Source organism: Lipomyces oligophaga (assembly GCF_038497815.1).
Source record: "Lipomyces oligophaga strain CBS 7107 unplaced genomic scaffold V1516scaffold_3, whole genome shotgun sequence".
In the NCBI taxonomy this organism is placed as follows: Eukaryota; Fungi; Ascomycota; class Lipomycetes; order Lipomycetales; family Lipomycetaceae; genus Lipomyces; species [Lipomyces] oligophaga.
The window spans coordinates 17,998-45,578 of record NW_027117787.1 but is presented as its reverse complement, the minus strand read 5'-3'; the positions used below and the strand labels follow the sequence as shown (position 1 = coordinate 45,578).

Genomic DNA, 27,581 nt, shown 5'->3' with positions numbered 1-27,581 from the left:
TGTTATTATCATTTGTCGATTCATATCAATAGTTCTATGGCACAGATATAAAGAGTAGTTCTGAATATGGACAAAGAAGAATTGAGCTAAAGTGGCTGTACTTCTGGGTATTGGAACACAGAACAATCCCCTCCTCTTTCACTACTCGCGCCTGTTTCTGTCCCCAGCTTTATTTGCACCAAATATCCGCTTACCCTGTGAAACTGCTGGTTTACCCCATCGAACCACACGTTACCTACCCTGAAGCATTTTTTTGACATTTGCATTTGCTACTAATTTCTACAATTCTGGTAACCTATACCTTTTCTTTTATTCATCGAATTTCATATTGATCACGATCTTTTATAACAAGATATTTTGCTTAATATTGAACTAAACATATTGGTTAGAGCAGGACGATTGCTCATATTACGGACCTACTGAACGGAAGCTCCTCGACTCGTCTGACACCGTGTTTTGATCAACATCTAGTGATTGTGGTCTTGCTCCCCGGCCTCGGTGCCCATTAGAGCTCTAGTTTACTTGTGAATCAGATAGTCGATGCCCTTGGCTACCCCCTCAGATTCTTCTACTTTTATTTCCTCCCCAACGACAGCCAGCTTCTCTTCGTCTGCTGTCCAACAGGTCGCCACGCCTCCTCGTGTCGCTCAAACCTCAGATTTGGCATCAAGTATAGCAACCACATCTCCATCGACATTCGTTTTTGTTCATGACAGGAATGTCAATTTTATGAATTCCACTTCTCCTTCGTCTCCCAATCGGTCTCTCTCTCCAATTCGTCACTTCAACTCGGCTTGGGGTGATTCATCATTATCTCGATCTAAATCGACTAGTTCCAGGCCATCGTCCTCATCATCTTCAATTTCCCCAGCAAGTGATCGGCCGCTATCTGCATTTGCATCTACCAGTCATTCGCTATCTCCGCGTGGTGTACGTTCTTCGTTTTCATTTTCTTCAACTGCAGGTTTTACACATAAAATGAGTCTATCGGATGTTTCAGACGAGGTTCGAGCACTTTGCCTGACTCCCGATCTGGGCTCTCGGAGTTCAGGCTCTTCTTCTCAATCTACAAGTCAGACGTCATCTTTAGGTTTATCTTCTAAGACGGTGAATCCGGATATCAGCGGGCTACGAGCAAAAACTCCCTCATTATCCACATCTTCATCTAACACAATGTCGGACTCGTCGGATAGACTATCATTAGATTCAGATGCTCCTTCAGCTACGACGTTAGTTCAAAATGCATCTGCAGTAGCATCAGAAGACGGAGACTTTGACTCGCGGGAGCTCGCGCTTGTACCGAAAGTGGAAGATGACGTGTATTCTAGACCTAAGAGTATTGAATGGTTCAAGATTTTGGAAGACATGGGGCAAGGTGCATATGGTCAAGTGAAGCTCGCCCAATATAAACCGCCACGTAACCAGGTATGCTATGGCTTTTGTTTCAAGTTAAAATTTTGTCTGACTGGAATTTCCTAACTAGTTATCGCAGACTGTCGTGTTGAAATATGTTATAAAGAAGCGGATTCTGGTGGATACATGGATTCGAGATAGGAAGCTTGGTACGCTTCCATTAGAAATTCATGTTCTGAAGTATTTGCAAAATTACCGCCACGCGAATATTGTCGATATGCTTGATTATTTTGAGGATGATATTAATTATTATATTGAGATGGCTCCGCACGGAATACCTGGCATGGATTTGTTTGATTATATCGAACTTCGGACAGATATGGAAGAGTCGGAATGCAAGACGATATTTTTCCAAGTAGCCAGCGCGGTACATCATCTGCATAAGTATGGAGTAGTTCATCGGGATATAAAGGACGAAAATATTATTCTGGATGGTGAGGGTAGGATTAAACTCATTGATTTCGGGAGCGCGGCATATATCAAAAATGGTCCTTTTTCAGTTTTTGTAGGCACTATTGATTATGCTGCACCAGAAGTTCTACGAGGACAATCATATAGCGGAAAGGAGCAAGATGTTTGGGCGGCGGGGATTTTGCTTTACACGATTATGTACAAAGAAAATCCCTTTTATGACAGTGCGGAGATTATGAATTCCGAGTTAAAAATACCCAAGGTGCTTAGTGAAGGCAGCCTGAGTTTGATTAACCGGATGTTGGACCGGAACGTGGCGGCGCGGCCGACGATGGATGATATAATAAGTGATCCATGGTTCGACGGCTGTGGAATTCCCAGTCCAGCTTCAGAGAAAATCGAAGAAGTTTAGATAGACTGCTCCAGATCCAACTTATAACATTTGTCCATGGTGATGTCAGGAAACAAATGATATTTACTCGGTGGATGCGAAAGCGCTGTCCATCTGTTGATGATTTACTACGAAGCGGGTCAAGAAATCGACTTTGTTAAGGTTTTTTATTTATTTATTTATTTATTTATTTGATAACGGTTATAAGGTGGGACGTGTTGCATTTCAGTACAGCGTTTTGTATTTGGTATTTATTGATTACGTTGATTGCCGATTGTGTTGTTGTACCGCTGAGTTGGAGTTCATGTTTGCAAATGTGCTAGCTTCGACTACATATTCGTTCTGTCGTCTTTTGTCGTTATTGCCATCATTTTTTCATTGGTTTGTCTGTGTTTTGGTCATTAGAGCTCAGTGTATAGTAGTGGTAACAGTAGATAATCAGATTACGTTTGGAATCAAGATCAATGTCCACTATATATTGAATGAAATAAAGGTTTCTATTCTTATTAATCTGACCTGGTCATATGATTAGCAAATCTAGTAAGGGTGTTGTGTGTGACCCCACAAGGTAGAAGGTGAAGAAGCAGAAGATCGTGCTGAAAGTAGTGCACGGTAAAAGGCTGCTTAATAGATTTGTCGAATTTGCGGAGACTTTGAACCGTGACTATCTAGTGATTCAGTTTATTCACGAGTTTGTTAGGACTGAAAAAAGGAACAGTAAATTTGTCGGTACTTTTCAGTACTTGGTGGCACAATCCAACCTTATTGTCTCTTTTCGGGCCGCAGCTCTACCAAGCCCGTAACTGCTTCTTTCAAGTTGTTGATTGATTGACCTGGGCGTTTCCTTGCTTTTAAGAGAGCTGGCGACTGCTATACAAGACCATTTCGCATTTTGGATTTTTGATTCGGCCTTGTGATTTCTGTTGTTTTGTGAGCGAGGTTATCCTTTTATTCATTTTTTATCACTGCTTCCTATCGCACCTGCATACATCGCAGTTGGTAAGCGGACATACAAATATCGGTCCGCGTGTTCTTGGTTAGCTAGATCTATTCTCCAGTTTGCCAGGTGATCGTATTCGGAGGTAAATTCTCCGCAGTCTCAACGAGACTATGAGCTCGAAGAAAGTATGTCGGCCAGTAGTTTCTGAGGACCATGAGTTGCTAACATTGTCTAGTTTACCGGCCAAGAGATGGTCCAGCTAGGTATGTAACATGAAGTCACTTATTCTGAGTTCATTCTTTAGAACTAACATCTATAGATGGCAGAAGTACACCAGCGGCGGCATTTCTAAAGTCTGCTGTCAGATTTCATTCTCAGAATCAAGGATACAGGTTGGTGATACCCGAATTTTTTCGACTGATTGAATTCTTAACAATACTAGACCTTTGACTTTTGACGACGATAAGACTTTTGGTTCTGGGTATTCTCACGCCGACATTTTACGGTACAGCTATTGATGCGTTATCTGAAATTCAGTCTAACTAGGAACAGGGCCAGCTCGAAGCCAAAACGAACAGACAACGACTCCAGTCCACATCGTGCTCGAACCGAACGGCGTGCTACTTACACAGATTTAGATGATGATTGGGACGCTTCTTTCGATAGCGATGTATTAAAACTAAGTTCAAAAGCCATGTCTTCAGGCTCGTCGTCGACGTCACCTCCACAGTCTTACAGTTCTTCAGGTTTGACTCCTATCTCTTCCGCTTCTTCTGCGCCGACGCTTTCACCGTCTTTAGCTGCGGTCGATCGTTCGATATCCCCACCAACAGATTTATATTCTACAAGCCGCCGACATTCGACCTCAAATAACGGAATGATCAGGCCTAATTTTGAGAAGATCATCCAAGATCCTGCAAACGCATTGCACATGATAGCGCACGCTGAAATTTCGAGTAACGCTTCGCTTGCCGATATCGAGACTATCAACTCGCGAATCACACGTATAAATAAATTCAAGCGAATATTACAAGCGTCAAATGTGGATATTCCTTCCCTTCGAAACTTGGCATGGTCTGGAATCCCGGAAGAGTTGCGGCCGATGTCGTGGCAGCTTATGCTGGGCTATCTACCAACAAATGCAGATCGGCGGATGCAAACTCTAGCGCGCAAACGCAAGGAATATAACGATGGAGTTCGTCAAGCCTTCGGACCATCGGGAATTGTAACAGATATTCAAAAGAGCACGGTCGTGGACCACGCTGTATGGCATCAGATCAGCATCGACGTTCCTCGCACGAACCCACATCTAAAACTATATAGTTTCCCTGCGACTCAGCGAGCACTGGAACGGATTTTATATCTATGGGCTATTCGCCATCCTGCGAGCGGGTACGTGCAAGGAATTAACGATCTAGTGACTCCATTTTTCCAAGTATTTTTATCTGCATATGTGGATGCTGACGTCGAAACTTACGATTCTGGCCAACTGCCAAAAGAGATTTTAGATGTGATTGAGGCGGACACATTTTGGTGCCTGACAAAATTGCTTGATGGTATTCAAGATAATTATATTTCTGCGCAACCAGGCATTCAGCGGCAAGTGGCAGCGCTACAGGATTTGACTCAGCGAATCGATGCAAACTTAGTGCGGCATCTGCAGCAAGAGAACGTTGAATTCATTCAGTTCAGTTTTAGGTGGATGAACTGTCTGCTAATGCGGGAAGTGTCTGTAAAGAATACTATCCGGATGTGGGACACCTACATGGCTGAGGGCTCTACCGGCTTTTCGGAGTTCCATCTGTATGTATGTGCTGCATTTCTAGTAAAATGGTCTATGCAGATTCAGACAATGGATTTCCAAGAGATCATGATGTTTTTGCAGTCGCTGCCAACCCAGAACTGGACGGAAAAAGATATTGAGCTGTTGTTGAGTGAGGCGTATATGTGGCAATCTTTGTTCAAGAATGCAAGTGCGCATTTGCGCTCAACAGTTTCTACTGGAGTTCATGACTATTGATTTGATATGGGTGAAGGGTTTTTGTTTTTGTATTTGATATTAATTGCATACGGTTAAATTGGTACACAAATTATTTTATAACATATTAGAGTGAAATATATACACGAAAAGAAGAGTAAACTACAAGTGAGGCACGGCGCGATGGTTCGGACTGAGCAATCCGGATGCACGAGCACGGCGAACTGCTTTAGCAATCTTCCTGAAATTCTTTGGCGAGACGTCGTTAACGGTATCTCTTTTCTTTATCAGGCCAGCGCTAGTGATGAACGGGGAGAGCAACAGCGGATCTCGATAGAATCCAACAGGGTCTATACCGGCCAGCTTAATACGATCGCCAATCTCAAATTCTGCTGGTTGATCATACTTTCTTGGACGTACCGTTGACAGATCTTTGGGTAGCCAGACTTCACCATAGTCGTTGAACGAAGTCCGTAAGACACTGCCGGCAGTCCGGTTTGTGAGTGCCTGATACTCTTCTGCCTCTTCAACGCCGGCCGGACGAGGCGGGATAGCGTAGAAGATCCTGTCAGATTGATGTTCAGTCTCGTCAATAATCTGACGCGCCTCATCACGGGTCACAACGCCGGCATCCTCGAGCTCACGAAGAAGCCGGAAAGAGTTACCAGTCGTCGTGTATCGATGAGGAAGTTGGATTTGCAATGGCGTATTGCTAGAGCCTGCAATAGCGTTAGTCTCGGTCCTCTGAACTTAAAGAAAATGATGTAAATCCTGATTTAGTTCTTTAAAAACACTAACCTCCTAGAACGGGGGCAGTAGCTGCTGCTGTTTGTCGTGTGCTTCGTCCGAATTTACGAGATTCCATTGGCACCGGACCTTTCGGTCGTGCTTCTCTTGAATTTGCACGCTGATTGAGCCGAGAGCTTGATCGAGCATTCTGACCTGAATTAGGTCCGGAGCCCGAATTTGAACGCTGATTCTGTTTAGAGCGACTTGAAATCTTCGGCGCTGAACGAGAATTATCATTTTTCACGTTCTTTCTGTCTCCGTCTTGCTCTGCATATCTGCCAATCACAGAAGAACTAAATCGACACACCCGAACTGAACGCATCACCACTGGGCTTAGACCCAATCTTGATATAATGCTCATCCTGCTTATCATCTAAGCTAACTTCAACGGAAACAGCTAAGAATCAAAAGCAATATAGAAGTACCTAAAGAGTATTTAAATTTCCTCGCGATAATAACTTAGGGCTAGGGCATCGCGAGAGCTCGAATGCTGCTTCCTTGTCCAGTAGAATACGTTTGGAAGATTTTTGTTTTTGAGTTCATACTTGAACCAGGTTTTTCGTGTAATGATTTTATACTAACTCAAAATTGTTCACTCGGAATGGCCTGCAATTAGGTTCTTCTTTTTTTGCGTGAAGACGTAATGAGAAATATCGTCATGTGTCAAATACATGTCCAGCTTCAAATTCAATAATATTTACAAAAGTATTAAAAGCCTGAATATTTTGTTCGTACTATATCTGCCGTTGTTGAAGATAATCTTCGAAATATCGGACAGCATCAACATGTCCCTCTTCCATCGCATAATCGATTGGGGTCTTGCCGTGCTTGTCTGTTGCAAGAGGGTCGAGGTATTTGCTCAGCAGGAACTTGATCACTGTGAGCTGGCCTGACACGGCTGCAAAATGAAGACCTGACCAGCCCTTATCGGTGTCTCGACCAAGTCTAAAATCAAAGTTCATGTTCTGTTCGGTTTCTACTATTTCCCACACCCGCTCGTAGTCGCCTCGGAAGCAGGCGTCGAAGAAGGCATCGTAGATTTGCAGCGCAGGGTTTTGTCTATAGTTTTGCACATCAATTAGCACCGGGAGCACATCCATCTCATATTCATTATTATTGCCGTAGATCGTTGCCATCATCTTGCCATCTTCTAATCGGACTATAGGCTCATGACATCCGGGACAGTTTATCACGGGCTCATCATGGTTCAGCAGACAATCCCAATGAAAATGATGTTTCAATTGACAATTTGCAAGCACGATATCGTCTAATGTTTGCTTCAATCGAATAGAAGATCCGCCGGGCAGTCCATCTACGCCAGACTGGCTAAAATATTCTTCTTCCTCGATTCTCGCATTTCCATCATCGCTGTCACAGTCTTCATCCACCCACAACGAGGTCTTACATAATGTACATACGGCATCTTGCGGAGTATGCATTGTATTTATCTGGATACTTGCTATATATAGTTTTCCAAAATACTTTAGAATGCTTGAACCAAGTAATCTGTGTCCTGCTACTAACCAATCTGGAACTCCCAACCGCGCCCGTCATAATTTCTTTCATTCGCCTAGCTAAATTTTACTGTTCAAATAAGTTCAATCATCCAAAATGTATTTCTTCATAATTTACAATCTTCTCTATCATACAGCAGAATACTAAGCATATAAATTTCTAAGTATTCACTAACATCGGGCCTACTGGTCTGTCTTTTGATCACTGACCAACGCAGATCCATACCTGTAGCAGTAGCAAAGGAGTGGTGCTACTACATAATTCTCCTTTGTGCACCTAGAATGTGGTACACATATAATCCTGACGCTGATAGAACAGTTTAATACAAGACCGAACGTATTCTAGTCAGCAAGCTGTGTAGAGTGGAGCAGACAGGAAGAGCTCGATCTACATGACAGCAATCAAATCAGTAATGAGTGGAAACTTCAATTTCAATAGAAAGCAAAAAGGAGTGGGAGTCAAACGAGTGTAATTACCCTAGAGTCACTTTAATAGAGAATAAGCGATATCACGAGGGGACTGAGATTTATAGAATCAAGCACATTCCAGATTTTTTCTTGGTTTTCTTCGAAGGCGGAGATATAAAAGTTTTGATCGGGGTTGAAGGAGAAATAGGGCCCTCGTCGTTTTTCCGTGACAGATGCCTAACTGATCGACGGCCATCCGAACTTGAAAGCACAGATAAACTATGTTTATGCGACTTTTCACTTGGAGACTTCGGCCTAGCATTTCCATCTGATGTGCTTGACTCGGAAATGGAACTCGACGAGTTTGCAGATCCATGAGCAGAAGAACTTTTGGGAGGAGTGGGGGCCTCACGAGCAGCACCTGCTGAATCTCGGCGCTGAATCTGGCGAACTATATCAGCAAAAATATCATATATATGAGCCCCAGTCCGAGCAGAGGTCTCGTAAAATGATGTAGTGCCCCAATGATGCGCCAATTTCTTCGCGTCCTGAAACGATACTGTTCGCGCGTGTGCCAAGTCAGCCTTGTTTCCCGCAAGAACAATCGGGACCTTATCAGATCCTTTAATTCTGCAAACTTGTTCCCTTAGCTTCAGCAGCTCGTCGAACGATGCGCGATCAGTCACTGAATAGACTAACAAAAAACCCTGACCGTTCTTGATATATAATTCTCGCATTGCTGTAAATTGCTCTACTCCAGCGGTATCTAGAATATCTAGTTGACAAGACCGACCGTCTATCTCCAAGACTCGCCGATAAGAATCCTCGATGGTAGGATCATACGAATCAAGGAAAACTCCCTGTGTGAACTGAACTGTTCCACAAATTAGTACTCACGCGACGAGTTGCACTAAATACATTATGCTTACCGGTAATCGCAGACTTGCCAACTCCGCCTGCTCCAAGAACAACAATATTATATTCTTATAAACATAGTTAGCATTACTCGCTGTTTTTAGAATATCCAATCTCCTAAGAATGGCGACGAAAACCACATACCACGACTTGCCATCGCAAAGGGGTGGAGACTAACAGAACAATGATATTAGGACGAGAAACTGCCAAAAATTACGAGATCCAAAATCGAACTTTCGCTGAACGAGATCTGCACTCCAAAATAGAAAAAAATCCTGTAAAAATGACTTGAACACTGTGGAAACAAATACAAAATATCCAAGGAAAACTAGAGTAGGAGAAGAAACGTCCTTTAGAATGCAAAGTCTTACGCGGTGGTCGGATAACGACGCTAGTCACTCGACGTTGAGCCGCATCAGGCGCGTAGAAGAGTGAAATATTCACAGACGAGTCCGAAATAGGAATGAGAACAACAATTGAGAGAGAGGGAAAAATGGGCGTGTTTCACGATTTTAATTTTGAATGGGTCAGTTGAATGTGATATCGGAGCTATCAATAGAAGATCACATAGGAACAGGCACTAGTGTTCAGATAGAGTCACTGGTAAGACAGCATCCGAAATAACCGGGAACGAACTGCTGTGATAACTACTGCTGGAATCTTACTCTAGCTAGTTTACTAGACCTCTCGTGTGAAATCTACTCTGTTTCATTGCCTGACTATATCATGAATTGCACACTAACAAAACGAGCCGAAACATATTTTCTAGCGTATTTTAATTCTGACAAGAGCGTGCAGCATTCTTGACGAACTAACCGCTTGCCGAAGCGAATTAGCATTCTTATTTATTTTAATTGATGAGCTCATCGATGAGCATGATGATTTTGATTATTAGCACTCCTGTCCTAGCTCTGCATCCCTTAATTCCCCAATATCTTATTTTTGTGATCTGACACCTGGTCCTTCTGGCCCTGGCACGACGCGTCGTTGCGGCAACTCTCACGCGTCACCAACGCGAACGCAGGTCCAAACCTTTAGAACTTCCCCTTACTTCCAAAGGAGCAACAGTAGACTGTCTGGGGAATTTGCATGATCGAGAGGATGGCAAAAAGCGAATATTTCTGCTGTTGTCATCCAACCAGTCAGGTGATTCGAAAATGGGATGGGATTATGGAGCTAGCTACTTCTTTTTCCCTGTCCTTGCGCGACCGCAGGATTAGCTCTAGGTGAAGATCCCTACTGTACTTTGTAGGAATTGAATATTTGTAGCAGAGGGCTCAAGCAATAGCAATAGGAGCTGAAAACCGTTCGCATAGTTTTCGTTTGTTTGCTTCTTTTATTGGCAGCCCCTTGGTCATCCAGTCAGCAATTGCTTGTCATTCTTCTCCGCAGAATCTTGCTTTTTTGTTGCAATCACCCTCATAGATCTTGACTGCACAATATCCATTTTTCAATTTCTTACCTTGCTCTCAATTTTAATCCAAGAATTTCTCTTTTTCCTACGTCGAACCCCCTCCTTAACAACATTCTCGTTTCTGTCTTTGCTGCTGCTGCCGCGTACTCTACGGCTTCCCGCTTCCCCAGAAGCTGCCGCCCCTCCGAGTCATTTTCTGCCTTTATGTGCCCTCACCTGGCTTCAACTTCAGAAAAGCCTCACTGAGACAGCCGCATCTAACCTCCACCTTCCATTTGCCCTTCCATGATCCAAGCTAAACACAGTCCTAATGGCTTATTCACGAACACGGCCGTCTTTTTTCAGGCCGCTTAAAACGCGGCTTCCTCCCCATAGTCTTTAATCCGTCTCGAACTCGAAGCTCTTTCAGATATGGGCATTGCTTGACTGATCTTGAGCGTGACCGTGCAGTACACTGCAGGATACCGTGATTCATAGCACCTGACAAGAACGTCTCGAGAATCTACTTGCGCTCATCAGCACACTTACTGCAAACAACAATAAACAAATTTTGCATTCACAATCATACACAACCACATTACTGATATCGAGATGTGTCCGTCCTTCTGACCTATACTTCAGAGGAGGCTAATCATCAGCGAGTCCAATAATCTCGTTCAATCAAAACACAGAACAAACATAATATACTGTTGATACAAAGGTGCATTGCACACTTAAAACTCAAGCGCAAAAATAAGCACCAGCACAAATTCAAATACACAAAGAGATACTATTTAATAACACCCAAACATAAAGCAGAAACGTCGTTTCTTTAAATGTAGTGCCAAAACCTCACCGACCTTGCGGCATCGGCTCGCCCTCAACCTTTTTCCATTCCGTAGGCTGGACAGAATCTGCACACTTTTCGCAATGCTCCACAAATACTCTCGGCGAGGCAAACATTTTTTGGCATAATCGGCACCACCCGGCATCAGAATCCTTCAGTTGCACAAAATGAACCAAACGTAGATGTCGCTTCAAAACATCTAGTCGATTAAACGCTCCTCCATTCCGATGGCAGGTAGGATCGGTACGCCAATATGGACAGTGAAAGTTGGGTGAGTAGTGGGATCGCAAGTGACGGCGTTGATCAGAATGTCTGGCAAAGGTCCATTTACATCCTGGATGCGGGCAACGATAAGGTCGCGAAGCAGACGAAGACTGACTCGCTTGTCCACTGCTCGAGGGTGACGAGCCGGGGTGACCTGCGGCTCCGCCGCCTGATGAGCGGCCGGAAGAAGGCTCAGCAACCGCGGCGGATGCGGCAGCAGCTCCTTTCGAGTAGACTCGGTGGTCGCGTCGGGAACCACCACTTCTACCGGATTGTTGTTGAGAATTGCCCACGGCAACAGCCTGAACGTGCTGCTGCTGCTGCTGTGGTTGCTGTGGTTGCTGACCCGGGTGGAGGAAGTCGAGTGTAGCGTTTGCTGAGGCGTTGGCGCCGGAACGGACCGGGTTAGCCGGGATGACACCTACACCAGCTAACGCAGGATCGGTAGGGGGGTTGTGACGCGAATATGCTTCATGAGCCATGACTGTAGGAAGGGAAGGAAGAGACATTTGTGAATGGGCCAGGCCTGGAGATACAGGAGACTGAGAGTAGGCAAATTGATTAGCGGACTGGGCTGACTGTGACACCTGGCCCATAGGAGACAAGAGCTGCGTGTCGATTGGGGGGTTGGCAGGGTTAGAATAAATATGCTGCTGCTGCTGTTGCATCGCAGCAGCTACTGCGGCAGCAACCTCAACTTGATGGTCTGTGGAGGAAGCGTCCGAGAGAAGGTCGGCGATGGAGGTGCGATTGTTGCGACCTCGAAGGCCCATTTTTCGGTCGTCGCCGGGCATAACGATGCGTGGCAGTTGTTGAAGCTGGTTCTCCTGACTATTTTCGGAAGATTGATTATTTTGCTGGTTTTGCTGATTCTGATTCTGATGCTGCTGTGATTGATTGGATTGGTTTGGATTATTCTGTTGCTGGTCCTGTTGCTGAGGCTGTTGTTGTTGAGGCGCGCGGTCAAGGTCAAGCAAGGCGATAGCGCCCTGATATTCAGAAGAAAGGGCCATCGACTGGGGGCGAAAAAAAAATTGAGGTGATAAAAATCAAAATAGACAGATGATTAGAAAACCAGTCAAGATTTAAAGAGTGATGTCAAAAACGAGCAAAAGCAGGGGATCGGACGCGATCGGGAGTGCGGGATTACGCGAGACAAAGAACAAACAGACTTGTAGTGAACGCCCTAACAATTCCTCAATAAATGTCTGAGCTTTCCTTTTTCAAATCAGATGACGGGCCTCTTCTGACACAGAGGTACAAACGCAGGCAACCGCGAGACAAACACGGGAGGATGACGAATAAGAAGAGGAAGAGAGAGGAGAGAGAAGAGAGAGAAGAAAGGACGGAGCGGCGAGGAAAGAAAGTGCGAGACACGCACTGCCTGAGGCTTTCTCTCTGTGGCTGAACGTCGAGGCTCAGAATATCATTAGCCACTCACGCAGCCGCCATGAAAGAGGCGCAGTCGCCGCGTGCGGCGATGTGATGGCCTCATGGACAGTTATGCCATAATCAGAGTTACGTTAGGGGATAGCCGGCCGAAACAGGTACAAGGCCCTAACCACTGATCAAGTGAGTGTTTACTGGATGGACAGGCTTGGCTGTCTGCGCTGGAGGGATGATGAATATGGCTTGATAGAGGAAATCTGGCTTGAATCTCGTACGAATCAGTTGGATTTGGTGCTGTACAGTTAATGTGTTGGATGTATTAGGTTACGATAAATTTATTAGTGAAGTAGACGTAGAATATGGTATGAGCTATTGTAATATTATAATTTTACCGTGCGGATGCTGACTTTTTGTGTCTTTGCTTATTCTACCATTGTGTTCGCTCTTATATTGGTATGCACATCGGATACAAGTAAGACAGCTACCCAGTTCAATAATTACAGCAGCATTTCGTAGTCGTGTGCAGTCTTGAGCTGAAAGATATCAAATCCAGGCCTACATGTTTCATACATAATCTACCGCCTGACCTATCATCCTTCCTTACTGCTGTCTCCTGTACCTTGCTATTACTATAACCGCTAGTCTCCTCAGTCACATGTCCGAATTCGAGCCATATAATACTAAGCAGAGCTGCTCTAATGGAATTCAGCTCGATCCGTTCAATGTAGTAGGACAAAAATTAATAGAAATAATCTACAATCTTCAGTTGTTTATTCGAAATTCCATTAGTTCAGTGCAGCTCTCGATCTTCTCTCACACAGCGCGGAAACACAAGATGCACGTGTTTTTATTTCCCTTTCGGTCGCAGCTCCTCTCGTCTCTGCGCGCTTCATCTTCACAACCCTGAAAAGTATTCAAAATTCTGCTCTCGAGGTTCCCGTTCCTTTCCCACCACATAATTTTGCTTGCCCCAAATCGTCTCCCTTCTCGTTTTTCGTTTGTCCTCTCTTATCAATGGCTCCTACATTCACTGCAAAAGTAAAGTCTGTCACCTCTGGCGATTCGCTTGTTCTCGTCCCTGCGCGGCCACCGCAGCCCGGCAAGGCGCCTTCGGAACGAGTCTTCTCTCTTGCCTACGTGTCTGCTCCCCGACTTCGTCGAGAAGAGCCCGACGAGGTATGTCGTATTTCCCTTTTTTTCTGTTTTTTATGTACAGTCAGTCTCTTTGCTATCATATACAGCATTGGTAGCTGTCTCCCAACCTAAACCCATTTCCACCACCAGCAAGATGGTATTTGTATAACTCACGTGTGCTCAGCGGGCTGCATTTCGAGATGGATCTGCGCTCATTTTTGAGCAATTTACTAATTTCGCTCGCACCGATGATCTCACTGTCAACACAGCTCGTTCTTTATACTGGCTTTGATTTACGATTCCATCTTTCCTTACTCTCCTATTTATCTGACTCTTTTTATTTGCTCTGACTGATTGGGTCTCTTGTGGATCGAGATTGGATTGACTGGCCCGCTGCACGCTGGAACTGGTTGGAGAGTTTATAGAATATGACTGTCCCCGACGCGATCTTGTCAGTTACTAATACATCTCATAGCCCTATGCCTTTCAATCTAGGGAGCATCTTCGACTTCTTCTAGTAGGTCAGATCGTCCAATGCGAAGCTTTGTACACGGTTCCCACGACAAATCGCGAATTCGGTATCGTCTATCTCCTTGGTCCTGACAATACACGGGCAAACATCACTGAGTCGCTTATCTCCGCGGGAACTGTCCGTGTTCGAGATCTGCCTCGTTCGGTAGCCAAGGGGCCTGCGACAGCAGATCCCGATTCTATGGAGCTTCTAAATAAGTATCGTGCCCTCGAATCTGCCGCTGTGGAAGAAGGTGCCGGACTGCATGGTAACCATTCCGACTCTTACACCACTGTATATGATCTTCCTCCCAATTTCGTTGATTCACATGCTGGCAAAAAAGTTGAGGCTATTGTTGAGCGTATTCTCAACGGAGATCGTCTTCTTGTACGCATGATTACGTCTGGTCTGCATATTCAAGTACCTGTTCTTGTTGCTGGAATTCGCTGCCCACGTTCTGCGCTAGCTGATTCTCCGGGTGAACCCTATGGCGATGCGGCTAAGTGGTATGTGGAGACCCGTCTGCTCCAGCGAAGTATCACTCTCGATCCACTTTCTATTACTCCTCAAGGTGTTCTAATTGCAGTTGTCATTCATCCTGCAGGTATCATTGCAGAAAAGCTTCTAGAATCTGGTTTGGCTTCCGTATCTGACTGGCACTCCAATTTTTTGGGTGCTGCGGCCATGGGTAAACTACGGGCCAGTGAGCGTCTTGCTCGTTCAAAGGGTCTAAATATGTGGCAAGGTGTCACAGTCTCTGGTTCTGGGCCAGGAAGTGTTCCTGGAGTCGGGGGAACAGACAAGTCATTTTCTGCTATTATTTCCCGCATCATTTCCGCTGATACTATTTGTGTGCGCAATACAAAGAGTGGCTCTGGTGAAGAACAAATTGTACAGTTAGCAAGTATCCGCGGGCCCCGCCCTAACGATCCGAAGCAAGCTCCTTTCATTAGTGCAGCGCGAGAATTTGTTCGAAAGCTTGCTATCGGCAAGCATGTCAAGGTGACTGTCTTATTCACGCGACCCAAGACGGATAATTTTGATGCTCGTGATATGGTTTCCATCGAATTTGCAAAACCTCCTCAAGATATGCTTTCAGCTGACTTGGCTTGTTGCATCATTGAAAATGGATACGCCACCGTGATCCGTCATCGAAAAGGCGAAACGGATGACCGTAGCCCTATTTGGGATCTTTTATTGGAGACTGAGGCAGTAGCTGTCAAGGCCAAGAAAGGTATCCACGGAGAAGCCCCTCCTCCTGAAAGAATTGTCAATGCGTCTGAGTCAAATGCTCGTGCATCTGCCTTTCTTCCATCATTGCAGCGTCAGAAACGGATTCATGCAATTGTGGAGTTTGTCAATACTGGTTCTAGACTTCGTCTTCTTTTGCCGCGGGAAAATGCTCGAATCAAGTTTAATCTTGCCGGAATTTCAACTCCTCGCGTTGCCATGGCCAATGCGGCTCCTGGATCAGCTGCTGAAAAGTCTGAGCCTTTCGGAGATGAATCTCGGGAGTTTACCGCTCGACGCATTCTTCAGCGTGATGTTGAGATTGATGTTACTCATGCTGATCATGCTGGCGGATTTTTCGGTCTTTTACACATTCCTGGTACTAAGGATACCTTTGCAAGGGCCCTCCTTGAGGAAGGACTTGGTCAAGTGGATGAGTATTCTGCTCAAGAAGCAGGCGTCTTATCGCAGCTCCAAGCGAGCGAAACTATTGCGCAAGAACAGCAAAAAGGATTGTGGAAGGCAGAAAAGGGCAAAGCAAAGCTTGTCGAGCCTATTACGACACCTGCACAAGAGACGAACAAAAGCGATTATTTGAACATTGCGATCACTCGTATTGCTGATGATGGATCGTTCTCGTATATTATTCTCGATCAAAGTAAGTGTTGTATTCGGGAACAAATTAGAAGTTATCACGTTCTAATGCGCTTCTAGATGTATCTAAGTTGAAGGAGATCAGCGCCTCTTTGACTCCCAATAAGTTGACTGGATTTGCTCCTAACAGCCGTCCTCGCAATGGTGATATCGTTGTTTTCCCTATTCCCGAGACTAAACTTCCAGCCCGATTCCGGGTTACTCATTTCGACAATGCGAAAAAGACTGCTTCATTAGTCTCAGTTGATTTTGGTACATTTGTGGAATCTGCACCTTTGAGCAAATTGCGTACGCTTCCTATCACTGCCAACTTGACTGCACTTCCTGCGTTGGCAAAATCAGGAGTGTTGAGAATTGTCAAATTCCCCGCTTTTCAAGCGGACTACTTGGACGAATCAGTTACATACTTTTACGATCTTGTTTGGACTGCTCCTGAATCACTTCTTGGTTTTGGCGCTCTTGCAGGTTCCACAGGTCTTGTCAAAAAGATGATTGCTGTTGTCGATGGCTCAGTCAATTCCGAAGGAGCTACAATCATTGAGCTTGTCGACGCAACTTCTATGGACAAGAGCATCAATAACGTTTTGATCGAGCAGGGCTGGGCTTATATTCCTTCTGACAAGCAACTTCGTCGATCTGCTGAACGTAATTTCATCGGAACTCCAATTTTGAAAGACCTTCGGGCCGCCTCTGAAGCTGCAAAACACGAGCGTAAAGGTCTATGGGAATATGGTGACGTTACTCCTGAGGATGATTAAACAAAATTTTCTGCATTTGCATCTGATGAAATAGAAAAGTTTTGGTTGTTATTTTTATATTTATTTTTGTTTTTGTTTGTGTTTTATTGCTATTATTTTCATTGTGATCGAAAAAGTTTTTTCTGAATTTTTAACAAAAGTTTGTGGAATTGTTTTACTGGCGGCCAGTGCATGCAAAAGTGGAATATCTATATTATGCCACTGTCTAGATATTATGATTGGAGGTGGAGGATGACGAAAGAGGAATATCTAAAGTGAAGATAAACGGCGGGGTAATTTTGGCCGTCATGAAGCTGACCAATCAAAATTTTACGGAAGGTAAGTCAGTAAAAACAAAGATCTTGATTCAATTGAAAGCTTCAACAAACAGAGTTAATATAGAACTAGAGAATACATGTTGAATTGTTACGGACAACAGATCTTGGAAGTCATTGTGATTACAGAGCAAAGTATGATCTTTTAAGCAGAAATGCCGATGACACCGCATGCGGGTCTGGGACCAGCGTTGCCAGTTTTGAGCGAATCAGGATGACCTCCCTTACCAAGATCATCGACGCCGCCATGGACGACTACAGTGCGACCAAGAATGCTCTGGGGACCGATGAGAGCGATGAGGCTATCGGTGAGGGAGCCCTTAGCATTTCCCTCTGCGTCGGTGGAGAAGTTGCCCATGTCACCGACATGACGAGCCTCATCGGTAGGAGCACCATGAGTCTTTCCGAAAGGGTTGAAATGTCCACCAGCAGAAGTGCATCCATTGGTGTTGTCGCCAAACTCATGAATGTGCATGCCACGAAGTGCGTTAGCATCATTGCCCTTCAGATCCCAGGCAATGGTGGTTGGAGCACCCTCAGCAGCTTGCTCGAACGTGACGGTGCCAGCGACGGTGGAATCTCCACGAACAACAGCAACTGACGATCTGTTAGCATCAATTCTATTGGGCTAATGCAATTAATGCATATTTATCATTTCAGTTGCAAGAACGAGTCGAACAAGACAGTCGATAGATGAGATCTATACACCAGCGAAGTAGAGCACTGCGCGGGTTTATCGGGCCCGAGATATTCGAGCCGCGGTTGATTGACCGATTTGCGATAATTGAACTTCCAAGAATCAAATTGCAAACAGAATTTATAAATACTTACCAGCTTTGACCATTTTTATTATGATTTGTTTTGATTGTAGCAGAATCGACAAATAGATTGAGATACAAGAGTGTAAGAGAGTGCAGTAGGCTATGAATTGGACAGAAAAAAGTGTAGGGAGTTCAGAAGACGACAGAAGAAGCGATGAAAACCCAGATCGAAGCTGGACTCGCAGAGATATGGCTTAACTGCTTAGGCAGATAGGTGCTGATACTCACGTGATACAACCTAATTGTTCACGTGAGATTGCCGTCAAGTTCGCGGCTTTGGCTGGGAGAAACATATTTGAGGAGAAAGCAGGTTTTAGAGGAAAGACCAATGAGGAACACAAGAGCGAGTCGCCGAATAACAGAAGACTTAGTGTGGGACGAGGTATAAGCAGTAAGTAGAGACGTCTAAGCCACTAGCTGCGAATCTCAAGGGAGAGATAGGGCAGGAGCGTGAATGACGAGCAATTCCGCAGCTGTAGATTTGCCAGATTGGCCGTCGGTAAGTAAAGTCCGCTTTGTTCCTGATAGGCGCTACAGATTTTTGTTGCCAATCTCACACGCACGACCGCTGACTAGACCCACAGATTCGGTCATGGCTTGAAGTAAGGGTGGATTCAAACCTCTCTTTGTATTCTGCTGGATCTTCAGCTCCTGAATCTCCGATTACTTCCAGGACTATCGAATCGAGTACTCCTAGTGAACCTCGATCTGCTGCAATTAGCGACGATGTCATACCTCGTCTAAACGCAGTTGAACTGGAGAATAAGGAAAGTGATTCTCTGGATGAGGATGATCAAGATTATTGTGTGGATTCGGATGAATTCAGTGGCGATATCTTAAGCCAGCTTGACGCAGCGTTAGATCATGATGACGATTTTCTCTTTTCTGAACACCTCTCGAATACAGGTCGCCAGTTTTTCTCAGCCAGGCCGGCAAAAATAGATTTATCTGTTGACACGACTTTATCCAGACCTGGCTTGGCAGTACTACCGTCGCCAGGCTTTAAAGTGATCAAATCTTTATCGACGTCGTCCATGCCAAACCCTCAACTGGCTAATCTACCATTAATCCGAACATCTACTCTCAATCACGGAACTACACTCCAATCTCCTCGTCTAATCTTCGCACCGCCTCCTATCACGCCTGTAGATATTTCAGGCTTTTTGAAGTCACTCGAAAAAATTTCGACAGAGTCTCTACAGCCTTCCTCTGTTGATGAGTCGACACCAGTTCTGAATCTTCCTCCATCCGTGATCTTCTCTGCTGAATCTTGGAATGATGTAGTCCCTTATGAGCTCGAATCTATCTTGGATCGAGAAGAAATGATACGCCAAAATATCATTTTTGAAATTATTATTGGTGAACGGAATTTTGTCCGAGACCTGCAAGCTTTGATCACAGCATTTGGCGATACAGAAAATGAAGTTGTCACTCCCGATGGTCAAGCTGCCTCTGGCCCCAAAACGTTTGGAATGGTATTAATGGGCAACACAAGTTCTCTTTTAATAATTCACACTAGTTTTTTCAATCGTCTGCGTGAGCGACAGTTGGATGATTTTGTGTTACCTGGTATTGGCGATCTTCTATTAGAATGGGTGAAAGCAGTCGGCCAGCCTTATATTACTTACAGCGAAAATTTATACTTGGCTACAAGGCTCATGCAATCTGAGCGAAAGCATAATCCGGCATTTGATAATTTCCTAAAGGAGTTTACCCTTTCATATCCTCGCGTTTCCAGTGTGTCAGTCATGGAGCGCTTATTACGCTATCCATTACTGCTGCAGCGTTTAATAGATCATTCAAAACATAAGCCGAATGAGTGCGAACAACTTCAGCAGGCACATGATTTATTGACAAGGCTCTGCGTCTGTTTTGAGCGGATATATGATCAGAGTGCTAGACTTTCAATTCTAACGGAGCTCAAGGAAAACATTATATGGGCTCCGGGTATTAAGCCTATTTCGCTTGATTTGTTGAGTCCTCGGCGCTCAATAATCATGCGGGGTTCCCTTCGAATGAAACTAGCCAATGGCATTCGAAAGCTCTGTCATGTTGTGTTACTGGATCACTATTGCCTAATATTGTTGAAGGAGAAAGTAGATTATCGCTCACTTTACACAACTGTTATTGCACCGATTCCGATTGACCGACTTGGCTTAAGATTGGGCGATGAAAAATCAACTAGGTCGTCGTTTTCGTTTCTCACCCGAACTGATACAGTAACTTCGGTCGGTTCAGACAACTTATTGCCCTTTTCCGAAAGTGCTATGAGGGCATCGGCCAAAAACGATAATGAAGGTGATTATAGATTTCAGATCCGCTATTTAGGGCGTTCAGATATTTTCCTGTATGCGTCAGGATCGATTTTACGAGCTTTGTGGTATAAACGGATTTTATCTGCAAAGGAAAACTATATTTCTAGACGCGACGCCAGTTTAAGTATTCCTCCTATCAAACTACAAGTGTGTTCCACCCTATTCACGTATCAGAGAGGTGTTGGTCCTGAAATGATTGGAATTACTCCTGGTTCAGAAGTTGATCTAATTTTGAGCGATATCCCAGAGCAGAGTTTAGCTCCCGAAGGATATGTCGGTGCGGATTTTCCGGCACATATATATTGTGCGATTTCAATTGAACTATCGGCCTTACGATCAGGTTTATCACGGACAGTATCTGCCAGTCCGCGCGTAACTCTGATTGGCTGCGATTGTGGACTCTACAAACTGTCTGACATTGATTCGGAGTGCACGCTTATTCTACCGGTGACTAAGGTTCGGAAGATTGAAGTTCTTTATGATCGAGCGCAGCTTCTTATCATGAGTCATCGGTCGCTGATCGTCTATGATTTATTTGCAGTTCTCGCCGGGTCATCATTCAGTCCACAGGCTAGTTCAAACATGCGTGCTCGACCACAGTCGTTCATTAGGAAGCTAAAATCAAGCAGTTCGAAGACTGCAGAAGAGAATTTGTCTGGCAATATCGTTGTAACCGGTCTGATTTCGTTCTCTTTGGGTATCTTTGACGGGAAGCAGGTCATCATTGCACTGCACAAGGATGGATCAGCCAAGAAAGCTACCGCACATGGATCACAATATTTCACAACACACTTCCGTTTATATGAACTGGTATTTTCGGATTCGGGAGCTGTTCTTGCGTTGGGATCCAGATGGTTTTACCACGATACACCTTTGTGCAAGGTCACATTGATGGATAGTCAGGCGATTTTGCATACTGAAACTGGTAAGTTTCTTTTCTAAAATTACCCTTAAGCTAGTCCACATACTAAAAATGTAGGACTTGTGTCACTCAAAATTACTGAGCCGTGGATCACAACTGAACATCCAGCAGTAAGCGTGGGAGTCGGATCTGTAGATCGAAAGAAATTGACATTGGCTCCAGAGGTAGCATTTCGTTCGATATATAAGGTTGGAGGTGCTATTCTGCGTAGTTCTTCTTCGGGGGTGGTACTCTCCGATACTGATTTGAAGTCATATCATGTTGTGATGGAAATAGCAGATCCTGTGCTGAACCTTACGATGCTCTCCGAAGATCTGATTGTCATATGCTACATTGATTTTGCAGTCATTTTTTCAATCAGCCAATTGTGTCCCGTGAAAGAAATTGAAGGATCAGATTTACGGCTATTGACATCTCAGCATTCGGTTTTAGGACCCGATAGTCAGTCAAAAGATCTATTGTTCTGTATGGCCCATCCTATGGTGAAGGGACATCAGCTAGTGTTTCGTGTTTTTCTAGACAAATAAGTAACGCTTTTTTCTTTTTTATGGATTACTTGCAAATGTAATTTAGAACTATTGGTATATATATATGTCTTTTTTGGGGGGGATTTATTTTTTGTACATGTTGGCTACCGTGATTCTGGTGTTTGATTTTTTTGTAACTTTAGTATGGAATTTAAAGAAGCTCAAATTACTTTATCATGGGCTAGAATCTGCTGCGGCGTGGGACCCAACTAACGTATATCCCAGGGACCATAATTTGCCTATTCACGCTGAAACCTTCAAACAATATTGCTTTGCAATATATTTATATTCAATTGACAAGTTGTGGCCTCTCCAAATCTGAATATTTTGTATAAATTTTTTGGTGATACGCTGATTGCGGTCTTTCCGGAGAATGGGATCGCGGTGGATTCCTCCTTCGTTCCCTAGCGACGAGACTATGAACGTATGTTGAGATCGCGTTTTTCTATCTGCTGTTATTTTAGAAAAAAAAGGCGATTACAAATATTCATTACTAACATATCACGTCTGTAGCCTCTACATGAGCGACTCAACAATTTTCCAACTCTTGAAACTGAGTCTGAAATAGACCGATATTCCGATGATGGATCCGATACGCTTACCGATTTCACGTCCGCTTTGCCCCCGTCTCTTCGACCAGCGAGAGCACCGACTATCCGTCAAGTCGAGCGTCGTGCTCCTTCACTCATCAACAATAGAACTGAAATTGGTCTCGGAAGATCTACTACTCGAGTTGGTATTCCTGATTTGCCTCCTCGAACATACAATCCTTCTCCTGTCAGTGCGTCCACCACAGGAAGGCCTGCGGTTGAATCTAGTCCAAAATCTGATCGTTTAGAGTCATCTGCTTCTACCACAACAACATCTACATCTCATCCTAATAATAATCCATATCTTGAAGCTAGCACTGCTTTAGCTAGCCTTTCTCTGAATCACTCAAATATCGATGAACATTATTATACCGATTATGGCCTTTACCTCGATCAAACATCAGAATCTATTGATCATTCTCCTATACCTCCCACTCACTCTTCGCCCAGAAACTCGAATGGCTCAAGGTTATCATATAGTCCCAGTATGACGGAAAGTTATCTACAAGACAATATTCCATCTGCTCAGGATATTGCTGACAAGTTCAACTTTATCGATAGGCCTCAATTATCTGTGAACAAAAATGATTCAGATTCCAATTATTTTGTCTCAGATAGAAATTCCGAAATAGCACCCTTGTCGATCTCGCGCCAGCAATCTTCAAGAACTGCAAACTACCACTATGCACAAAATGATTCCGAAGTTTCCCCCGGAAGTCGATCACCTCTCCGATCACCCTACCACAGTACTCACTCTACCTCTCCGTCACGCACAAGTCCTCGCGCCCTACCAAACTTGTCACCCAAACCTCTTTCTCATCAGTCAAGCATTGGAGCCCGTTCTAGATCACCCAACCATAGGGCTGCCTTTGACTTGGACAGCTACGATGACATGAGTCATGCTCCTATTCCTCCAGAACACGGTAATTTTGCAGAGACACCAATTGCAACTGAAATTTATGACGATTCAGGTCCTTATAGTATTGCAAATGCTTCGCGATCACAATCTACTCTTTCTTTTGAAGAGGACATGCAGGAGAATATCAACCCTACTCCACCGCCACATCGCATCAGCTATTCTCGGGCAAGGAATGAGGTGCAATCTTCGGATAAGCGGGCGCTATTGCAGACTTACCATTCTGTTCTTTCGGGAACTTCGTCTCATAAGAATGATAGTACTTATCTGCCTCAGCGAGCAAAGACTACAGGTGCGTATCCCCTACATGATGAAATGCATTCTGTCCCGATGATGTCTGGCCTTGAATCCATAGAGAACTCTCCATCTGTCGGAACAATTATGGAATCGAAACGTTTGAAAGATTTTTCAAAAGCTCCATCTTCGGTGCGAACCAACTCGACTAAATCTTCGGCGTCTTCCGGATCAAAGACCAAGCTTTCTGGATCTTCAATCTACGCTGGAGTGAGCTCTGTATTCAACTCACCTTTAACTAGCTTGCAGACAGATCCTGATGCACTAGATGATGATTTTTTTTCAAGTATGTCATTGCGTTTATTTTGCTAAAATCTTTAAGCTTATTTTTTTCAGAGAAGAGTTCAGCTCCGTCTGCTGGATTGCAGTATGAGGACGATTATGATTATGGTTATGATGATATTGAACCTTTCATAAAATATACTGCCAGTCTGTCTTCGGCCCCAGTATCCGCCTCAACTTCTAGTTCTACTGTTGCACCTTTGCGCTTACCAAGTCACCGAAAAATCCCAGATCATGAAGAACTATCTCTTGAGCCATCACAATCACCTACAGACTCTACCAGCTCTACCTATGCCGACACAAAAACTTTAGAGACACTAAATTTTCCTCAAAATATTCCACCCTTAAAGTGGCAGAACTCAACATATGATAATTGGACTCCTAAAGATGTTAGACATTTATCTTCCGCAGATTATGCTCGCTGCACAAATCCTTGGGCTTTATCAAATGTTTTCGATTGGCTGACCCCTATTATGGCCAAGGAGACCAGCTATATGCGTGAATCTCAAGTTATCAATTGTCTGAAGGGACTATTTACGCATACAGTCTCGACCCTCAGTATTCCGATCGCAGATGCTATTGCTATTGATGCTATCGAGTCTTTGATCCAGCAAAAGGTCCTTGAACGTGAAAGTGGAACTTTGGCGATAAATTTGTCTGCGGAATCTGACGTCTCCGGTGTCTTAGTTGCTTTAACCGGACATGGATGCTATTCCATGCGTTGCCATGATCAATCTGGTAATTTTGATGGCTTAGATGGCTTTCGATGTTACTGTCCGCGATGCTCATTATCATTATCCATAATACCTCGTAAGCGACAATCTAATGATACTAAGAATTTGGAAATAGGCGATTGGTGGAGAACTGTTCCGGAAAATATTCTAAAGAGCCTGGACAAGAAGGAGATTACTCGTCAGAATATTATGTACGAAACCATAGTTGGAGAAAAAATGTTTCTTGATGATCTGGCAGCATTGACTGCTTGGTTTTCTCCTAGCCAACTGAAAGAGAAGAACTTAGGCTTAGCGAATCCGGAAAAATTCAGTAAAGAGTTTCTCCATCGTACGACCGAACTACATGATGCTAATAAGACGCAATTATTTGATAAACTTCGTCAGCGACAGGAACAGAAGATCGCGATGAACGGATTTGGAGATATTTTTGTTGGCTGGGCGGGGAACGTGATTAATGTCTACATGGAATACGTCAAAGGCTTTGAGCGTGCACGAACTCTTCTCGAAAATGAGAAGCGACGTAATCCGGCATTTGCCGAATATTATGCAGAATTTACACGGCAGAATTCGCGCGCCGAAGTCGATGTTGTTTCCAAGCGTTTAACTCGGTATCCGTTACAACTTAATCGTATTCTTAGCGATACGAATCCACCACGGCAAGAGGCTACATATCTCCAGCGCGCCAAGGAATTAATCGGTAATCTTGCACAAGATTTTGAGAACGAATATATCTCGAGGAGAAATCGTGAAATTTTAAACGATTTGGAAAAAACAATTATTTTTCCGCCGAACATACCTAAAGTTGCGCTACTACTGAAAATGCCTACTCGAAAGGTGTTCGAACGATCTGAAATCGAAGTTAGTCGGAACCGTCAAAAGCGTCAAATGATGAACGTAATTCTATTTGACAATTATCTTATAATGACTACCTTGTCCGCAAAAGGTAACGAAGTGAAATATTCTCCTATTCCAATTGACTATCTTTTATTATTGTCTAAGGACGACGAGCCTATTACGACAAAAGCTACTGTTAGTGTAGGGACACCTCTTGGAGCGTCCGGATCGACAGAAGCAACCAACTGGGAAGAACGCAGAGCCAACGCACAAATTAATTCCAATTCATCAGATGATAGGGGTAATCGTTTGTATCCATTTCGTATCAGACACCTTGGATTCGACAATTACACTCTTTTCGCTCCAACTGCTGTGCTACGCGAACAGTGGATTCATAAACTTTCAAATGCTAAAAATTTTAGCGACTCCTTGCGCATGAAGCGAGACTTTTTGCCTTTTTCGTTGGAAATTATTAATAACTCCGCTTTTATAGATCCGGAGCGTAACTCTGATGTATATTTGGCGGCCTCTTCTCTTTCCCTGGTGATTGCTGCTAAAAATTATGCTGAAATAACAAAACAGTCAAAGCAGCCGATGCGAACTGCAAAAGTATTGTCAGCAGCGTCATTTTATCTCTCAGAGGTCGATCCGAGTATAAGCACAAAGATTATGTTCACTCTTGTAGGCTGTGAATACGGTGTATACTTGACATCGAGTGCTAGTTTTCGATGGGTTCCAGTTTTGGAACTGGTACAAGTCGGAAATATTAAAGTCATACCTGACCTTGGAATAGCGCTGATATTGTCACGCAGAGTTTTATACTGGTACAATCTCTCTGCGCTGGTCAGACTTAATCCTCTCGCCCAAAAATTCACTTCATCGGTGGAGGCTTTCATGCAAGAATGGCAGGCTACGTTGGCTCCTTTCGATCGCCTGTCGTTGTTGCCTCAAGCACTCACTAGTTCGGAAGACGTGGCGGATTTTACAACCGGAAGATTAAACGGCCGAGTCATCGTCATTGCACTGTCACGTCAGAAAGGTCTCAGCGGGTCATTAGTTTCGGAGGTTATATCTGAGAAAATCCAAGTAATTGAACCAATTTCGGGGAGACTGGTCCGGTATTCAGAGGAGGATTTGCCACAATCATTGGAAAATACTCAGACCTGTCGAGCGCGTTTGCGGGGTTTACGAGATATGACAGCCGATCCTAGATTTCGAGGTATTCGGCTTGGCCAAGCCGTAGCTCGGCGGTCAGAATTTATCAAGCTCTTAAATCCGATCACTGGAGCAACGGTTTTGAAGAAAACGATTGTGTTGCATTCGAATACAGGTATGTAATTTTTTTCTGTTGAGACAGTTGTAGGTTTATACATTGCAAGTGTGGGCTAAACAATGTGTTCATTTTGCAGGTTTTCAGTTATTGTCCTATCCTGCGTTACATCTTGACTCACTGACACCGCCTACGATCGGTCAATCAGCGTCTATGAAATACTTGACGAAGCCAAAAGCTGTATTTCGGATATCGGATGAAGAGTTCCTGTTATGTTATTCGACTCGTTGCGTTATCACGAACAAGTTTGGAGAACAAACACGAGACACAGTGATTCGGCCTTCGGGAATTTCAACTGGATTTGCGATAACATACCCTTATTTAATATCCTTCACGAGCGAATTTGTAGAAGTATTTGAGATACTGAGCGGCGAGCTAAGGCAGACCGTCACGGGTTCGAGAATCAGATTACTAGGTCAACAACAAATTGGAGATTCGACCATGTTTGGTCCAAGCTTACACAATGATGTGTCCACAGGTACCGGTGGTGCGAGAGGCCAAGACGTGTTGTTCTCGGTGGCAAGTCCCGAAAACCTAACGACGCAGCTTATTGTGAGACTCAAGATGAATGCGCGGCATTCTTAAGTCTTGCGGTCATTGTACTTATAAAGCTGTATCAGCAAAAAATAATTTTACATATGGGCGTAGTGATGGAATCGAAGCAACTTTAATCAAAATTAAAAGGAATTTATTTTGATAGATAGCAAGGAAATTCTGTATGAATGTGAGGTAATCAAGATATAATGAGGAATATGAGGGATAA

At 44.1% G+C, this 27,581-nt stretch overlaps 10 protein-coding genes across 10 annotated transcripts; 5 read left to right on the top strand and 5 right to left on the bottom strand.

Annotated features, from left to right (window-relative positions):
• The first annotated feature begins 403 nt into the window (after window positions 1-403).
• On the top strand, window positions 404-2,378 carry V1516DRAFT_233880 (kinase-like domain-containing protein). The gene is made up of 2 exons (XM_066918776.1): window positions 404-1,425; window positions 1,484-2,378. The coding sequence occupies exons 1-2, from the start codon at window positions 541-543 to the stop codon at window positions 2,234-2,236; spliced, it is 1,638 nt and encodes a 545-aa protein (XP_066777762.1). The 5' UTR covers window positions 404-540; the 3' UTR covers window positions 2,237-2,378.
• Window positions 2,379-3,036: 658 nt separating this feature from the next.
• V1516DRAFT_233446 (rab-GTPase-TBC domain-containing protein) lies at window positions 3,037-5,329 on the top strand. Its single transcript, XM_066918775.1, has 5 exons — window positions 3,037-3,340; window positions 3,391-3,418; window positions 3,475-3,547; window positions 3,598-3,660; window positions 3,708-5,329. The coding sequence occupies exons 1-5, from the start codon at window positions 3,326-3,328 to the stop codon at window positions 5,173-5,175; spliced, it is 1,647 nt and encodes a 548-aa protein (XP_066777761.1). The 5' UTR covers window positions 3,037-3,325; the 3' UTR covers window positions 5,176-5,329.
• On the bottom strand, window positions 5,181-6,346 carry V1516DRAFT_672262 (mitochondrial 37S ribosomal bS18m domain-containing protein). Its single transcript, XM_066921715.1, has 2 exons — window positions 5,932-6,346; window positions 5,181-5,852 (listed from the first exon to the last, which is right to left on the bottom strand). Exons 1-2 carry the CDS (start codon window positions 6,293-6,295, stop codon window positions 5,296-5,298), a joined length of 921 nt encoding a protein of 306 aa, XP_066777760.1. The 5' UTR covers window positions 6,296-6,346; the 3' UTR covers window positions 5,181-5,295.
• On the bottom strand, window positions 6,347-7,417 carry V1516DRAFT_672259 (uncharacterized protein). Its single transcript, XM_066921714.1, has one exon. It carries the CDS (start codon window positions 7,359-7,361, stop codon window positions 6,657-6,659), a length of 705 nt encoding a protein of 234 aa, XP_066777759.1. The 5' UTR covers window positions 7,362-7,417; the 3' UTR covers window positions 6,347-6,656.
• A 98-nt stretch (window positions 7,418-7,515) lies between these two features.
• On the bottom strand, window positions 7,516-9,057 carry V1516DRAFT_635173 (P-loop containing nucleoside triphosphate hydrolase protein). The gene is made up of 3 exons (XM_066920008.1): window positions 8,904-9,057; window positions 8,774-8,827; window positions 7,516-8,718 (listed from the first exon to the last, which is right to left on the bottom strand). Exons 1-3 carry the CDS (start codon window positions 8,914-8,916, stop codon window positions 7,964-7,966), a joined length of 822 nt encoding a protein of 273 aa, XP_066777758.1. The 5' UTR covers window positions 8,917-9,057; the 3' UTR covers window positions 7,516-7,963.
• Window positions 9,058-11,004: 1,947 nt separating this feature from the next.
• On the bottom strand, window positions 11,005-12,559 carry V1516DRAFT_648624 (uncharacterized protein; the record flags this gene model as incomplete). The annotated part of the gene is made up of 2 exons (XM_066920219.1): window positions 11,523-12,559; window positions 11,005-11,381 (listed from the first exon to the last, which is right to left on the bottom strand). Exons 1-2 carry the CDS (start codon window positions 12,274-12,276, stop codon window positions 11,005-11,007), a joined length of 1,131 nt encoding a protein of 376 aa, XP_066777757.1. The 5' UTR covers window positions 12,277-12,559.
• A 1,470-nt stretch (window positions 12,560-14,029) lies between these two features.
• V1516DRAFT_233338 (uncharacterized protein) lies at window positions 14,030-17,177 on the top strand. The gene is made up of 2 exons (XM_066918774.1): window positions 14,030-16,185; window positions 16,242-17,177. Exons 1-2 carry the CDS (start codon window positions 14,499-14,501, stop codon window positions 16,937-16,939), a joined length of 2,385 nt encoding a protein of 794 aa, XP_066777756.1. The 5' UTR covers window positions 14,030-14,498; the 3' UTR covers window positions 16,940-17,177.
• Window positions 17,178-17,258: 81 nt separating this feature from the next.
• Window positions 17,259-18,179, bottom strand: V1516DRAFT_672243 (superoxide dismutase). The gene is made up of 2 exons (XM_066921713.1): window positions 18,085-18,179; window positions 17,259-17,850 (listed from the first exon to the last, which is right to left on the bottom strand). Exons 1-2 carry the CDS (start codon window positions 18,095-18,097, stop codon window positions 17,399-17,401), a joined length of 465 nt encoding a protein of 154 aa, XP_066777755.1. The 5' UTR covers window positions 18,098-18,179; the 3' UTR covers window positions 17,259-17,398.
• Window positions 18,180-18,528: 349 nt separating this feature from the next.
• V1516DRAFT_700738 (uncharacterized protein) lies at window positions 18,529-22,012 on the top strand (the record flags this gene model as incomplete). The annotated part of the gene is made up of 3 exons (XM_066924124.1): window positions 18,529-18,573; window positions 18,659-21,314; window positions 21,369-22,012. The coding sequence occupies 3 exons, from the start codon at window positions 18,529-18,531 to the stop codon at window positions 21,836-21,838; spliced, it is 3,171 nt and encodes a 1,056-aa protein (XP_066777754.1). The 3' UTR covers window positions 21,839-22,012.
• Window positions 22,013-22,073: 61 nt separating this feature from the next.
• On the top strand, window positions 22,074-27,403 carry V1516DRAFT_690071 (CNH domain-containing protein; the record flags this gene model as incomplete). Its single annotated transcript, XM_066923829.1, has 4 exons — window positions 22,074-22,262; window positions 22,352-23,924; window positions 23,975-26,818; window positions 26,868-27,403. Exons 1-4 carry the CDS (start codon window positions 22,212-22,214, stop codon window positions 27,401-27,403), a joined length of 5,004 nt encoding a protein of 1,667 aa, XP_066777753.1. The 5' UTR covers window positions 22,074-22,211.
• Window positions 27,404-27,581: the final 178 nt, after the last annotated feature.